General features: G+C 37.9%; 1 protein-coding gene across 7 annotated transcripts in view; it reads right to left on the reverse strand.

The window, feature by feature from the left end:
* Window positions 1-17,114, reverse strand: part of RASGRP2 (RAS guanyl releasing protein 2) — a 1,579,354-nt gene that overhangs the window by 349,475 nt on the left and 1,212,765 nt on the right. For all 7 annotated transcript variants that reach the window (XM_044076007.1, XM_044076006.1, XM_044076004.1 and 4 more), the window contains one exon: window positions 7,855-7,986. In XM_044076007.1, coding sequence (XP_043931942.1) covers window positions 7,855-7,986 — 132 coding nt within the window. The remainder of the gene's footprint in view (window positions 1-7,854; window positions 7,987-17,114) is intronic.

Below are 17,114 nucleotides of genomic sequence, written 5' to 3' on the forward strand. Positions count from 1 at the left end.
CCCTTCAATCTATACATACAAATATTTAAATAGTTCAAGCACAGGCAATAATGTGGTTCTAGCCTGCCAGTATACCAACACAGCTGTTCCCATAATAAGTGTCCAGGCTGTTCTTAAAAATGTCTAAACAAATCAGTTTACCTATATGTAATCAGCTTACCTATTTAAAATAATCTGCATGCACACTGTAGAATACCTCAGATGAAAAAGAAATAAGTAAGATATAACCTAAATAAGTGTGGACCTAGGATAGAGCCCTCTGGGACACCATGACTGTAAACACAAATTTCACCTGTTCATCTGCTGTATGATACTTGCCATGTCCTACTTGTATGCCATGCAACTATCCATCTCATCAAAATTACATCAATACCTAGTTATTCTAATTTACTGAACAATGTTTTCTGTATGAACCTATCAAAGGATGAAGTTAAGACTATATAAATTACATCACAGCACAATTTTTCCATTTGTAGCTCTTATTTTATGGTACTAGAACCATGTAATTGGAGGTTATAGATATACTTTCAATGGGTCTGTCAGATGATCGAGTTTTCAGAAACTCAAAATTCATATGGTCGAGAACATATGATTGAGTTTCCGAAAACTTGATCATCATAAAAAAGCATACACACAAAAAACAGAAAAAAATCTACCTTTTTTACATTTTTGTAGGGGGCAAGCCCCCTGCACCCCCTGCAAATTATATATACCAACTCAGAGATCGCACTACAGTGAGGAAAAGGATACATTTCCAAATCTACACTGTGCTGCAATCTCCATCCAAAATCTTCAGGTTTTCAAAACCTTGATCATATGGTCTCGACCATATGAATTTTGAGTTTCTGAATCAATTGATAGGGACCTTTTTTCAACATATGCATGCTGTTATGTTTAAGTTCCAGCCTTTCCCATTTCTGACAATTTCTATAAAATGCCTTCTCCATTATTTTCCACAAGAAAGTAAACTTTTAGACTTGTATGTCTCTGGGTTTGTCTTGCTCACCTTTCCCTTGAAGGTCAAGTGCAAGTCTCCAATCCTGAGGAATCTGCCAGTACTTAAATGACCTAGTGAAAAACGGATGTAATAGTATGGAAAGTTCAGAAGTGTTCTCAGGTCATTATTACTAATTCTGTCTATTCCATGTGTTTTGTTTGGGCCCAGTTTGATACTTTTTCAATACGATCTAATTTAATTTCAGTAGATGAAGTTTTGTAGATATTACTAGGGCAATTTATCATTCCCTTTTTGGAGTCAAATTATTTTGCATAATATTTTGTAAATATATTTATGATCTGTTGTGTTTGAGAATACATTTTGGAAATCTACTGCTTTAGCCCTACTACATCTTATATATCTATAAAATGGTTTTCTGTTGTGCACAATATCTTTCTCTAAATTTTCTTCAATTTTTTTCTTGATCTTGTTTCACATAGTGTTTAGTTGGTCTATTCAGCTAGTTTTCAAATCAGTTAGACTGCTTTTCCATTTCTTATATCTGCTGTCTCTCATCTCAATTATATTGTTATTATGGAACTATATTCTCCTGCCCTTGTGTGCCTAGATCCTAATTTCCCTCTCAAAACTTCTCACTGAATGCATCCCTCCAATACGTTCTACATAGTGACCATTTTGATTCCATCTTGTCTGTTGTTAATCTTCTGTGCACTGGTTTAGATTTCACTTTAGCAGAATTATCAAACAGTAATTTATCCTTTATAACATTACAATCACTGCACATCGACGGTGGTAAAAAGTGATACAAAGTAACAGTCATTTCCTTAGGAACCAATGTCCAGTATGCTCCTTTACCTGATAGTTTTATTTTGCAATCGGAAGCATCTGTTGTTCCTGAACATACGTTCCAAATACTTTCCCCACTACTGTTGTTAAATCAGTATTATTCCAGTCTGCTTTCATTATATAATAGGTTATCTGTGATGATATAATAAGTTATATTTGTATACATTTTTTCTTAATATTCTGTGATTTTGTTCAATAAAAAGAATACACAAGTTTCAAACACTATGGAACAGTTGTGACTAAAATATCTTAGAAGTAATATTTTAGGTATTATTTTGAGAAATCCCTTAGTGAGACAGAGCATTCTGTATTCTGTCTTGGGCCTGATAAAAAAGAACAGAACCATTCACCACATCATCTGCATTGCTCTATTAAGTAAGTCATTAGGGAATAATGATTCTCTTAGATTCAGTCAGGAATATAGTGAAGCTTAGTTTAGATGTTTTTATTTATTTGTCTGAGTCTGTCCTTCAGTATTATTTTAAGTATTTCCTGGTTTTAAACTCTGATGTCACTGTGAATATATATCTAGTATTTTCTTGTTCTTTTATTATTTATTATTAAATATATTTAAACCTCTCATTGTGGCTGATCTTTATAGAGATATTTAAGTTTTGAGACTACTTGCATATTTATTTGATGACATTGTGTGGGCCACTCCTAATAGCCTTGCTCTTGGTCAAACTACCATTAGGAATCGCACAGAAGAAAGAGAGGGGAAATGGATCTTGAAACTACAAGCCCACAAGTTTGGATTGAATGAAAGAGTAGCATTAAAACCTTTCTTAGCCAACAGACCTCTCAGGCATTAGTTTTATGTGGTTCTTGTATGTGCTTTTTTCATCACAAGTGGTCCATTTGTTTTTAATTAGTTTTTAGTTTCTTAATTGTCCTCTGCGCTTGATTTGCCCATTTAAACAAGACAATGATGTCATTCAGTGTATATAAGAGTTTGTCTGTTTGACTGCACTTGATGTCTGATGAAGCGTTGATCTCAACGCGAAAGCGCTTACTCTCTGCAGTTTTATTTCGTCTGTTTGTATGGTTTTCTCATTAAACCTTGGATTTTATCAACTTGGACATTACTTTGTGTTTACAGCTCATGGTGCACTCCTCTAATTCTTTTTGCATTTGTGGTTCTACATATTGAGGGTGCTTTACCTGGCAAACATTGTTCGTTGTTACCATTTGTATTAATATTTATTTAACTCAGTAAATTGGACATCCTTTGTTAAGGACCTTAAAGTACCTGGTGAGGGGTTCTGATGGTAGTGATAACTACCTTATTGTCTGGACAAAAGGGGCATAGCAAGGCCAATAATACAGCTTCCATGGGACCCGATAATATCCTTGGCTGTGTTCTACTTGAACTACAAAGTGAACTGGCACCACAGCTGTGTGCCCTGTTCAGTCACAGCCTCACCTCAGGCTTTCTCCCTACTGAATGGCACAGTACAGTCATCCCTCTCCATAAAGGGGAGCGACTACAGGCCCTGGGAATTATCGCCCCATTAGCCTGATGAGCCTGATATATAAAGCTATGGAGTGCATCATCATAGACCTGATTAACAAAGATATAGGAAATCTCCAAACTCTAGACCCCATGCAATTTGGCTTTGTGAAAGGGAGATCATGCCAGCTCAATCTGGCTGACTTCTTTGAGTCAGTCATCAGGGCTGTGGATGAAGGTAAGGGAGTGCATACAGCCTATCTAGATCAGGCCAAGGCTTTGATACCACTCCTCACTTCAGAATTATTGATAAACCTCAGCAAACTAGGCATCAACCCCTATATCACTAGGTGGGTTGCAAATTGGCTCACAGATAGAACACACAGTGTGAAAGTAGCAGACTCCAACTCAGACTGCTGACCAGTCATGAGTGGAGTCCCACAGGGATCAATCCTGGGTCCTCTCCTGTTCAGCATCTACTTCTCAGAAGTCCAGGCCAACACAAAGGGACTATGGATGACCAAGTTTGAAGATGACTGCAAGCAGGGAGCCATTATTAACTCCCCAAGTGATGCAGACATCCTACAGAAAGGCCTTACTGAGACCAGTGAGTGGTGTTGAAATCATGGCCTTAAGCTTAACGCCAAAAAATGCATCGTCATCCCCTTAGGTAAAAACTCAGTTCCCACTAATTACCACATTGATGGGAGCCCACTGAACACTGAAGGCATTATAAGAGATCTGGGGATGCAGATTGACAGCAAACTCTCCTTCAACCACCACATTGCAACTGTGGTCAGAAAGTCCTTCTATGTGGCACAAATCATTACCAAGGGTTTTGCATCCAGGAAAAATGAGATAGTCTCTCTCTACTCTTCCCTCATTAGACCAGTTATCGAGTATAATGCCCCATTTGGCATGTACCTCACTAGACACCTGCAACAGCTGGAGAAGCCACAGAAGTATCTCACAAAGAGGATCCTAGGCATTAAACACATGTCCTACATGGACAGACTCAAAAGACTCCAGCTATTCTCTGTCTGATATCACCTTCTTAGCGGTGATCTCTGCTTGACTTACAAAGCCAAGTCTGACCCAGCTCTGTTAGAAATCCTACATATAAAGAAATCCCAATTCCTCCACACCACACGCTCCAAAGACCTCAACCTTATTACCGCAATCAATAGAACATGATGGAGGGACAAGTTCCTCAACCAGAGACTGCCCATGCTCTGGAATAGACTTCCCATACATGTCAAGTAAAGCACCCTGCTGACCCTCTTCAAGAGAAATCCTGATGAGTGGAGGTAATAGAAAGTTCACCCTGGAGATAACTCCAGTGGCTCTACTTGATAGAGGCAGTGGAAACTAATGTTGGGCGGTATGATGCCAGGGCACTTCTATGGGCTAGGCTTGTAAAGGCTCCAGGGCCATTAGCCTAGTACACACCTATGAAACTTTCCCTGGTGTGTGTAAAACAAATCTCTAATAAAACGAAAACAAACCGAAGAAAAACAAATGAGCAGTATAAATACCTCATCGAACCAAAGAGCAAAAGGCACAAAAATGTTGCAAGTAAAAAACTTGATGGTTTATTTATTATTTGTACAAATAAATCAAGTTTTTTTACTTGCAACATTGTTGTGCCTTTTGCTCTTTATTTCAGTGAGGTATTTATACTGCTCAATCATAAAACAAGTCTCTAAGAGTGTGTGTGTCAGCTACTTGGACAGGGACATGAAGCACTGGTTGGACAGAGAGTGTTGGAGGATTTTGCTCGGAACCCTGGCTAAGGACTCAACTCTATAGCCTTGCCCATTGGAAGTCTTATTAGGGATCTGGAGAAAGATGCAGAACCAGCCCCAGACTAACTGTGGTTTCTGTGTTGTGTCCTTAAGGAAATTGCACTTGATGCAGAGAGCTGCATCTGTAAATACTGTGTGTGTACCTGTTATGCTCCCAGTGAATGTTCCCCACAGGTGCCAGTGGTGAGGATTGAGGCTCCTTGATTACTGGTCCAGAGGTGGAGGGTCATCACATATTGGTTGGCAGTGGTGGGATAGCCACATCACATTCAGCACCAAGGCACATAAGGATAACATCAGGAGTATGACTGATAATATGGATTCATCTAGCAGCCCAAGTTCTGGAATAGTTGACAATGAAAGGGAGAGAAATGAGGAGGAAACAACCTGTTTATCTGTCTCAGGGGAAGGGGAAAGATGCTCAGGAACCTTGGCCTTTGAGTGAGGTCATGGATGAGAGTAGGAAGTAGAAAGCTGTCAATGGTCAGGAATGGAATACAGGTGTGGAGGAACAGGGACATGGATCACTTTGGAGATGGAATGATTCCCTAGCGACATCTTCACTGCACGTACACACACACACACACACACACACACACACACACACACACACACACACACACACACACAGTTACTTGTATTAGTCAACATTTCAGTGGGAAATTAGCCCACTATAATCTGCTCAGTTGAGCAGCTATCCTGATGACCCCTTCATATCTCCCTTGGTCATGATAGATTCAAAGGCTATCCACATCAGGTAAGATGAGGCCTGACCAGTAAAGACACATGGACAGGATGTGCTCAAGTTATGTGGGAGCAGTGAGGAAAACGGAGTAGTGGGACTTATTTGGGGCACAGAATTAGTTGCAACTTACCCCCCTAGTTAAAAAACTTCTAAGGAGCTTCCCACCTTGCAATAATAAGCAAATAAATAATGATGGGTTTGGGGTTGTGCAGTATTTGTTTGAGGATGCTACTATTTCACACAATGCAAAAGCCTGCATGGACTAACAAAAGTTTTAGTGAGTAAACACTGCAAAGCCTACATCCCTACCATTGCTTGTTACTCCTACATGTTGGACTGTTCTGGGGCTTTTATCTCATATTTTTTTTTTTTTTAGCAGACAGTGAGTGAACACACTTTTGAAATGTAATTCTTTAAGTTACATTAGCTAACAAGGTCAAGATTGTACAGGGATGTATGCGTGAGATATTTGGGGTACAGATGGAGTGCTATTCTCATTGTGTATTATTATTATTATAAGAGCAGCACAGCATTTTGTCACCATTGTTAGCCCTTTCTCTACATTTCTGACATGAGCTTTTGTATATTTGCATAAAATAATGTGTGTTATCCTCGCGAGACACTGTAGAAAGTCGAGTGTGTCTAAGGGTCTATAAATGACTCCCCATCCACATTAAACAACTTTCACCTGTCTACATTCAAGCTCAACCTGGATCTATGGATGGAAAACAAAAAATTTACCCCAGGCCTACCTCCTGTACTACTAATGGACAGAGGCAACTCTTAAATGCTTTATCTCATGCATGGGTCCCCTCCAATATGGCATGATCCCAGCTATTTTCATCAGGGGGAGTATACAATTATCAACCATGGGATGGGTAAGACCAATCTCTAACCAAATGGGATAGGTTAATTACAGCACAAAAAGAGAAGCTGGCCAGGTTTAAAATGGCCCACAAGGGCAGTTGCCTTGTACTTACCTAGGAACCCATTAGGCAGAGAGAAGTCATTTTTAAAAGACTATACAACAGTCCTTTCTCCCCCTGGAAACTTTTTTATGTCATTTCACTGTGAAATAAGTGTTTCTGCATCATATGTATCATTATTTTTTTCTGTCCCAACTTACACATTTCCTTGATGTACTGCTGGCAAGAGATCAGTAGTCTGTATACCTCCACCTACAGGCAGTAAAAACAGAAACAAGGACTTGAAAAGGAAGAACATCCAGCTAAAAATCTGGAAAGCTTAGTAGCATAATATTTGAATACTAAATAGCACACAAGTCTTCCCTCTTCCAGTAAGAGTGAGGGATACTACTCAGAAACACATTTAAAATACAGAACATGAAAAGATGATGGAAAATAAAAGGAGGACATTATCAAAGAGATAGTGTAAAATCTGTAGATATTAATAAATTGCATTGCAAAATTCTGCCACACAAAGTCATTTATTTATGCTTAACAAAAAGGGAGATGTAAAGGTGTGCCCTCTGTTTTTGTTTATTATTAATTGGCACTAGTATGTTGGTCATATTGTGCAGTTTTCCGTGTACCAGTCAGCTTTGAAAATCACATGTGATGAGGAGTGTGAAGAAAATTATATGACGGTGTAAATCAAGCCTGTAAATAGGGACAAACCTCAAAAAAACAGGGACATCCTGTGTGGGGGTAAATCTGGCCTGAAATGAGAACAGGACAGTTGATAGGTCTGGTACTGTGTGAAATGTTTTTATTTTATAATTAATTTTGTTTTATTTATATCTGGGGAAATGTGTGGATTTTATAGTTACCCTGTTTTGGCTACATTTTTTTCTTACGCAGCTTGCAGTTTATCACTTTACATAACCTTCAGTGGTCAGGGTATCATTCCAGAACAGATATGAGAAATGTTATCCTGCTGTGAATCATCTGATGCTTGGTTCATTAATGTGATCCATGGCATAAAACATGACACACCTGTTTGGTTTTACTGTGTGCTTTTACAAAAGGAAGAAAAAAGTATTGTACAATTAATAAAACATTTTCCAAACAGAATAAAAGCATAAACATACACATTTTCTATGGTAATCATTTGGCTTTGTCTATGATTACCCGCCTGATACAGAAGGCCTTTCAGCTCCATTATCTGTTCTGCCAGAGCAGGGTTGAGGTCAAATTCAGCGGGAAACTCTGTAATCCAGTACCTGTAGGGAAAGAGAAGAACATTTAATTATTTTGTATAAAACTGATGATCAGAGAGTAAAACAGACAGAATACGAACATGTAGCAACAGAGTGTTTTTAGTTACTGCAGTTAATTAAAATGCTTATCTGGACTACATTTTAAATGAATTTCTAAAGTCAGACAGTGTACTTTTATCTGCTACAAAAAAATGGAAACTCAGTCAGAAGCAATTACTTTCGATCATATTTACAAACTGTACATGGGTTAAAGAAACAATAATGTTCATTTACTCAATTTCATATTAAAAATAAGATTTATTTGCTAGCATAATGTCATTCATTTAAAACATATGATACTAGACTGTGTGACAAAAAAGAAATGTTGAAATAAGTTTTTCAAAAAACGTTTTTTTTTTGTTTTTTTTTTGCAGCATCAGTCTTCTATCAGTAATGTTTTACACTTGGCAGTCTCACTAAACCAAAGCAATTTTACTGAGGAAAACTGACAATCTATAGCAATCACAGAGCAAAAAACAACTGCATGAGATAAAAAGCTGACATTTATTCTGGCTTTAATCTACATATGCAGATGTAAATCACTAGACAATTCATTTACAGCACATCCAATTAGAACAGTTTCACATCATTCCCATATTAACAGAACATGTTACTAGGGTTGTAATGAGTTTCAAAGCTACACTCAGAGTACACCAGAAATCACAAAGCACTATTCATGGATAAAACAGATTGGAGGCAGTAGTGATAGGTAGAATGTAATGACTCATTCAGTTTATAAAGCTTGTTGACTCAGCGGGTATGGCTTCTTGCTCAGTGCCCAGGTTGAGTCCTCACCTCTAATTACTTTTTTTACCAAGTTTCCATGCTGTCTGTGTATCAGTGTAGGTTTTTGACTAAGAAATCCATTTTCTTTCCATCTCCTAAGGAACTTGCTTGTTTTGGTAACAAGTGTGACAAGCCCTTAGATATATATATATATATATATATATATACATATATGTATACATACATAATTTTCCATGCATGAGTCATGTTTAAAAAAAATGTTCTAGTCCACTTTAATTAGTCATAGAAAATGCTAGCTGACAAACACATTTAAGCCAAGTGAAACACTTTCATAAAATACATGGTCAAGTACAGACAGACATTTTATTGCAGGCCTAGCTCAACAGGCTGCATTACAATGACAGTACAGTAAAGCAAACTTGCATGCCTGCGTAGGAGTTCATTATATAAAGACAGTGTAATATGTTCCTAATCAAGTATAGAGAATCACAAGCACAGTGCTTGCAAAGGTACAAGCAGTTGTTTTGAATGGAATGCCATTACTTGCGATGTGTATCCTTTAAAGCCCTGCAATTGTGTCCTTGTCACTTATTTTTGCCTCCAAAGACTGTTAACCAGTGTAAGGTGGCTGGAACATAAAGCATCATTTGGAATAGTAGCATGAAGGAGAAGTTCACCATCACTATGTTAAGATAAGCTCAAAACAAGCCCTACTGCTTTGGCTAGTCATAACATAGACTACTACAAACAGATTTTCACATGGTGCATTAAATAATATAAATGAAGTACCCCCCCCCCCCAACTTGGACTGATATAGTGGGTTTCAGACTAGCTCTTTTAATTCTGGACTGTAACAGCTCTATGGTGAATTACAGATGCAACACTATTTCCCAGACATGCAGTAACCCTACAGTTGATAATAATGGAAGAAGCTACAAAAGCTACCCGTTGCATATGTCGTGTGGACTCCCCCCCCCAAAAAAATAAATCTTTTATGTACAACTATTGAAAGTTCACATAATGTTCTTTCAAATAACCCACCTCATCATACCTGTCAACCTCTTAGACCAAGAAATCCCAACAAAGTCATAAGTAATAGGGGCAAAGGCCAAAAAATAGGGACTTTTTTTTAAATATTGCTCTTACAAGCTTAGAAAGTTGATAAAACAACAGGTTTTATGTTAGCATGAATTTTCTGAAGGGTGGAAGTCTAAAACTCAAATGCCTGCCATTATTTTCTAACTTCACTCTTTAATGACTTACCAACGATTTTCCAGAAAACCACAATTTCATGAAAAATGGACCAAAAATAGGAGGCAAGAATCTGGACCTTCTTTGAAAATCTGTACAGGTGAGAGGTATGCACCTCACACTTATAAGACTTCATTGGATTTCTTTGAGATGCTGACCTATAGCCACCATGATGAACAGGCAGGACTCATAAGTACCATTACCCTGCTAGGCACTACTTCCAAAAAGCATCATACAAAAGCAGGTTATAATACAGATGTTGCACAATACTTGCTATATATGCATCAAACCAGCAGCATGACACATCAGGTTCTTAACGTGTATGACACATCAGGTTCTTAACATGTAGAGCAATTATGAGGCACAACCACACATATTTAGCACAGAGAGCCTGACATCAGGCCATACTGCTCTAAACATCAGTTTCTAACTAAAAACTATAGTTGTCAGACACAGACATAGGTGTACCATACCTACAACCTGACATCAGACACAGTCATAGGTGTACCGTACAAACAACCTGACATCGGCCACAGTACTCTGAGCATCAATTCATCAGCATTGACAAAAGTCATTAGATACAAGCACAGGTATTTGGTACCAAGAGCCTGATGTCCAGCAATAGTGCTCTGAGCATCACTTCTTACCATGAAGAGCAGTTATCAGGAGCAGCTGTAAGTATATAGAACAAACAGCATGGCATTCAATCTAAATGCACTGAGCAGCAGTTTCTTATCATGAACCCTACTGATAAAACACAGCGGTAAATGTACAAAATTTGCAGCATGACATCTGGCTGCTCTGCATGGAGTACCAGGTTCTTAGCATGAATGACAGCTACAAGACACAGCCATAGGTACACGATACCAACAGCACAGCATTCAGCCAAGCTGAAAACAGCTTCATTTTTTTTAACATTAGACAAAGAACACATTTCCCTTTCCTCTACCTTTAAAATGCACCTCCCTGATAGAATACTAAGATCTAACAACCAAAACCTAATTGAATTGTGTAAACCAATTTGTCTCCCTGGAAAAAATCTCTTATCCTACAGTCTTGCTCGTCTCTAACTCCTTACCCCCATCCATTCGTACTATCTCAGATCACTTCTCATTCAAAAAAATCCCTTCACTCACACCTAATATCCCAGTGGGAATGCTCCTGCTCCCACCCCACATAATCTCCTCCCCTATTCATACTGGGAATTTCCACTTCTACTCCTCTATTCATAATGGGAATTTCCACTTACTCTCCTAAACTCATAGACCTTGCTCTTGCTTGCATTACGCTATTTATTCTGAATACTTGAAAGGTACCTCTTAACTGTAACATACCCTAAGATGACAAAGCTTCACAGTTTCTAGACTGTAATAATTCTATGTCAGCTCATTTTTCTTTCTATTGCTTGTATTAAGCTATTCATCCTGAATGCATGAAAGATACCTCAAGTGTAACCTACCCTAAGTTGTAAAAGCTTCTCAGTTTTCTATATTGTAAACTTTTTATTTTCAGCTATATAAGATTGTAATATCTGTATATATTTGTTAACTAGCCTGCTGTATTTCTAAGTTTCCATCATTTTTTTTTACTAGTACATAGTAATTGAATAATTGTAACCAAATACCTTATTGTAACTTTGCTACTTGTGTTTGGAGCTTTTCTCCCCAGGACTCCATTGAAAACGGGTTATTTTGGCCCAATGGACTATCCTGGTAAACCAACTGCAAATAAATAAATAAAATAAATAAATTGACCAAGAAGACAGACATTTCTTCTGGCTTTTATTCACCCAGGACTCAACATGGAAAGGAGAGACTAAGTAGTGATCACTCTCCTCTTGTGTGATTTTGTGTGTGAATATCTGACAACACTATTACCTGAATATAATCCTCTTAGACTGGGCCCAGGTTTACCTCTGCAAAAACTGCAAAATGTACAGTAATGTGCTGAAGAAAATGCCTAGGAATAAGAAGGGAGAAATGCAAATAAGCAGCAGACAGACAAAAATAAAGAGACAGCTAATAGATAAAAAGCTGTATCAGCCAGACCTTAGTAGATGGTTGTAATAAAGTCTAAACACACAGAAGACCATAGGAGCAGAGGAAGGATTTGGAGGAGTACCAGAAGGGCCTATGTAGGAATAGATGCCAAACATGACCACTGCGTGCCACAAACACACATGACTTGACACATTCAAGAAAACTGTTCACACATCATCATGATCATCCTAATATTTAAACATGTGCTGTAGTCAGTCAGATAAGTGTGTGAGTGAGCTGTCAGGGGACAGTGAAGCAACTCTCTTCACATCACCAGTAAGTCATAACAATATATACAATCAAAATATTTAAAGCCATGCTCCATGCTTAAATATGTTTAATCACATAGGGTTCCAAGTTAAACAATAAAGTGACCTGGATACATTTAATGTAGCCAACACTGTGTGGTCATCACTGGAGACTAAACATGGAACATAGTCTAGGGCCAGGCTGGTTAAAGCATTACAGTACATGGAGCACAAAAGTACAGATGCATATGGTAATATACAAATAGATGTTATGCATGTCGTCATGTCAAGATGATCGGCAGGGCTAGAAGAAAAGACTTTGGGATAATAATTCCCCTATGCCGAACCCTGCTGTGCCCTGTAAAAGGGAAATAGTGAATGCCTATGGGATAGTATACTGCCTAACATGGAACATGATTCTTGGCAATGCTGAAGTCATGCCTTGACTGTGCAGGGTACAAGTAATGCCACATCTATAGTTAAGCAAATAAGTCATATGGAAAAAAATAAAATACATTTAAAAATAATGCAATACAGAGGAATACAAACTGAGAAGAAAATGAATAGACTGAGGATTGACAAGACACACAGCTGGCAAGTATAAATTCAAAAAAGAAAAGAAAAATGGAGAGGGCATGGATAACTGATTGGCAGGGAAGAAGGGACACGTGAACGATGAAAAGGCAACAGTTCAGGGCAAACTGCAGGAAACACTAACTCTCAGAGAGGGTGCACAGGTCAAGGAATTTACTAGATGAGGCAGTGGTACGGTATAATTTATCAGACAGATTCAAACAGGATTGTGGAAAAGAAAAAAAGTTAGAGAGGCCAATGACACCTCTCAGATGGGTCAGAATGCCATCAATCATCATGTTCACATCATCTGTGTCTTCTGTGTTTTTCTGCCATGTCACATAAGCACACAAGAAGTGAGTACAAAGCCTTCAGTTCCATGTATCAAACCATCTGTATGCATGCATTGTGACTGATATTAAGCACAAAGCCTTCAGAGTTATGCCTTATACTACCAAGTCCATACATACACAGTTTTAGCTGGCATGGTGAGAATGTCAAAAAGTAATGTCAGAGCATGTAAAGTAGAACATTTGGGTACTGTTGTGATGCAGATCCCAATACACTGGTTGGAAGGTTGGTATGATACAAATATAAGAGTATAAATCCAGACATTACTTATTTATCTTCTAATGACACTTTTCAAACATAACCTGAAGTATTATCCAAACTTCATAACAAATATCAAAATTATATCACTTAATTTTTCTTTGGCCAATCCTTATTTTTTCTAGCCTGCTGATAAAGTATATTGATCATTTCTTGCTTCTTCTAATGGCAAAGTCTAAAAGGAAAACAGGAAAGAGTAAATCTACAGCCTTGCCAATGGTGATAAAAAAATTTCAGCCATCATGTCCTTAATGGCTGTCACAAAAATTGAAGGATTTGTTTCTGTAATTGTAATGCAATTTCACAGTATAACAAAAGGAAGGACATTTAACAAGATTGGAACTCTAGAAATTCAGCTTTTGGAATTCTGATAAAGTTCACTTTCATGAACAAAAGCACTTAATCTTATATCAAATAAAGTTTTTGTCTAGTTATACTTGTGTTCACATTTCATCTTGGTTTGGTTCTTGGCTTTTAGCTTTTGGAATTCAAGATTAAGAACTGTACAGAGACTAAAGTGCTAAAATTCAGAGCCTAGGCATTAGTCGTCCACTCTGGTTAATCTGTGCGATGTTGCCATGATTTCCTAATACCTCAGACCAATGTTTTTTGACATTATAAATGCTAACTTTCTTTTGCAAATAGTTAACCATCATACTAGGAGCCCCAATATCACTGATATAGTCCTCAGAAATATGCCATCTTCCTGATCATCTCTATATGTAGCAATAGTAAATCAGACAAACTAGAAACTTCTTCCTTTAAAATTGGTGGTCCTACCTCTGTGTTTAGGGACTTCGCAAACACCGCAAACCTCCATTTGTTACTTGATGACCTAAATAAATTAAACTGTATTACTGTTCCACTGGATCTCACTGCTAAAGCTGCTGCCTGTACCACTGACTTCTACTCCTCCTTAAACAGCTGTATTGCTAAGGCAGTCCCTTATCTGCACCAAATATGAGACCTTAAAAAATAAACGCCTAGGGTGGAATATCCAAATAAATAAATTACTTAAGAGGAAGAAATTGCTTAATGCTTATAGGAAGTCTCATTCTACCTACCTTAAGAGCATACTCATGCAAACTAGTAAAAAGCTCGAGAACCAATAGAAAGCTCCAAGCTGAGCTTGAAGTTCAAATAGTCACTAAAATGAAAAATAACAATCTAACTATATCATCCAACAATATTCAGGGCTAGTCTACAATAATACTGCACACTCTCACCGAAAGGAAAAAGGTAATATCCTGCAGACATATTAAATGCAAATTGTACTCCCCCTGCAATTATAGCTATTGCAAAGATGCAACAATCACAGCTACCCAATTTAATAGCTACAGAACATAGTCTCTCATACCTCTAAAAACTTTAGAATACCCCATTCATGAGGCCTAATTTGGCAATCATCAGTACCAAATAAGGTCCATCTGAACCTCACCTTAATCTCATAGATTTAAGCCTCTCCACTGGTTATATTCCTGAAGCCTGGAAAATAGCTACGGAAGACCCATTGCCCAAGAGTGATCCAAGTATAGACCCTGGTAGCTATAGACCTATTAGTCTCACTAGCCTCATATGTAAAAACCTAGGGAGTGTATTATCTCAGACTTCATTAATCCAGCCATTGAAAATCTCTTAACCCTGGAGCCTCATCAGTTTGGCTTTATCAAAAGAAGGTCCTGGCCTCTTTAACCTCATCAATGTCTTTAAAAAAAGAAAGCAGCAGTGGACAGCAATTATGCAATCCATACAGCACATCTGCACATGGTTTGTAAATCTGAATATAAATCCTTATGGTGTGCAGTGGATGGCTCATTGGTGGTCTAACACAACCCAGGTTATTTGAGTTGCTGGTACAACTTCTGAAAACAGAAAAGTGACCAGTGGCATACCACAGGGCTCAGTGTAGCCCCTAATTCTATTTGTCAGACCTTCAGTCCAGCACCCCTGGCCTATGGTTATCTAAGCTTGAAGGCAACTGTTAATTGGGTGACTGACTCACAGTTGCTCGAACATGGGTTAGACAATGTTAACAAATGATGCAAGAACAAAGATCTCAAATTAATGTGAAAAATATAACATATCTCATTTTGGTAAACAAAATATTTTCACCTACCATACAGCTGACACACCCCTCCAACCAGTGCTGTGAGGGATATAGGCACTCTCATTTAGAATTCCTTATTGTTTGCCCATCATGCCTCTGTAGTAGTTCAGAAAGCTTTTTATTCAGTTCAACTAATTTCCAAAGGCATCTACACTAGATCCAAGTCTTAATTCACCCTTACTTGTATCTCATCAGACCTGTTATTGAACATAATGTAACCAGTGGCATATATTTATCGAAACATGTAAGCCAACTTGAAAGACTAAAGAGATTTACAAAACAAAAATCAGTAGCGTTAAAAAAATCTCATTTATCAGTACAGACTGGCAGCACTCTCGGTGCTTGGCCTGTTATAGGCACATCTACGGACTTCCATGTCTAGCCTTTTCAGCCTCTTTACCTCCTATTCCTTCATAGAACAAACGATTCTTCAAATACACAGTTAAAGGAACTAAACCTTCAACAAACGAAGAAGATACTTTGATGTAATACATTCATATTCCAATGTCTCTCTCACCTCTGGAACAAACTTCCATTACATGTCAAGCAAAGCAGCACCCTTGCCACCTTCAAGGTGAACCAAGATAAATGGATGGACCGCTTCAACTTCTCCTGGTTCGACGCTGCATTGCTCTCCTTGAGGCTGAGGCTAGAGAGAAGTTTTTGTCAAGCATTTTAATGGTCTGAGACTGACTGCCTAGCACCAACCTGTGAACTTAATACTACTACACAGACTCAGAGAAGGATGAACAGAACAGTTTTCATTTCTCCACAGCTTAGTACACTCTATGCTATTCTTATTCAATGCTGCTAGAAATGAAAAGTATCCCAGCTGCTTTATCATCACTGAGTGCCACTCAAACAGCACAGCTTATTTACATTCATACATATATAAATATTTGTACATATACACACATATGCAGATATACACACACATATACACATACACCTTTTTATGAAGATATATGTGTGTGTCTGTATATATATACATGCACATGTGGGTCTATCTATAGATATATAGATTTTGGTTTGTCATGGCTCTGTCCTTATGTGTGGCCCATCACTGACCCTTCCCCTCTCCTACGTTTTCTGATCCTGGGAATCATCATACACACATATCTTCATACTTGTTTTTTTTCTTTTAGCTCATCTTATTACCTTGCTCTAAGAGCATTTCATTATGCTGACTAGAACTTCCTAGACTCGCACACAGTTGCTAAATCCTAATTGCACCTCTGCCCTTAGCAGCAAAATCCTCTTTTGAATTCTGTTAGCCATCAATCTCTTCCCTTCTCCTGTCACAGCACTTTATACACAGTACAGTCTCACTGTCATCTATTTCATTATATGATATATTACTGTAATAAAAATGCAGGATCATGGTTAACTGACATTACACCTAGCACACTGATCAATAGGGTCTATATCATATATTCAAAATTCCAAAATATCGAACACCATAAGCTCGAACTTGGAATTTCGAAATATGATAACATCGAACACTCAGAATAGAAATTT

Source organism: Protopterus annectens, chromosome 6.part1 (genome assembly GCF_019279795.1).
Source record: "Protopterus annectens isolate FY-2018-M chromosome 6.part1, PAN1.0, whole genome shotgun sequence".
Taxonomy (NCBI): Eukaryota; Metazoa; Chordata; order Ceratodontiformes; family Protopteridae; genus Protopterus; species Protopterus annectens.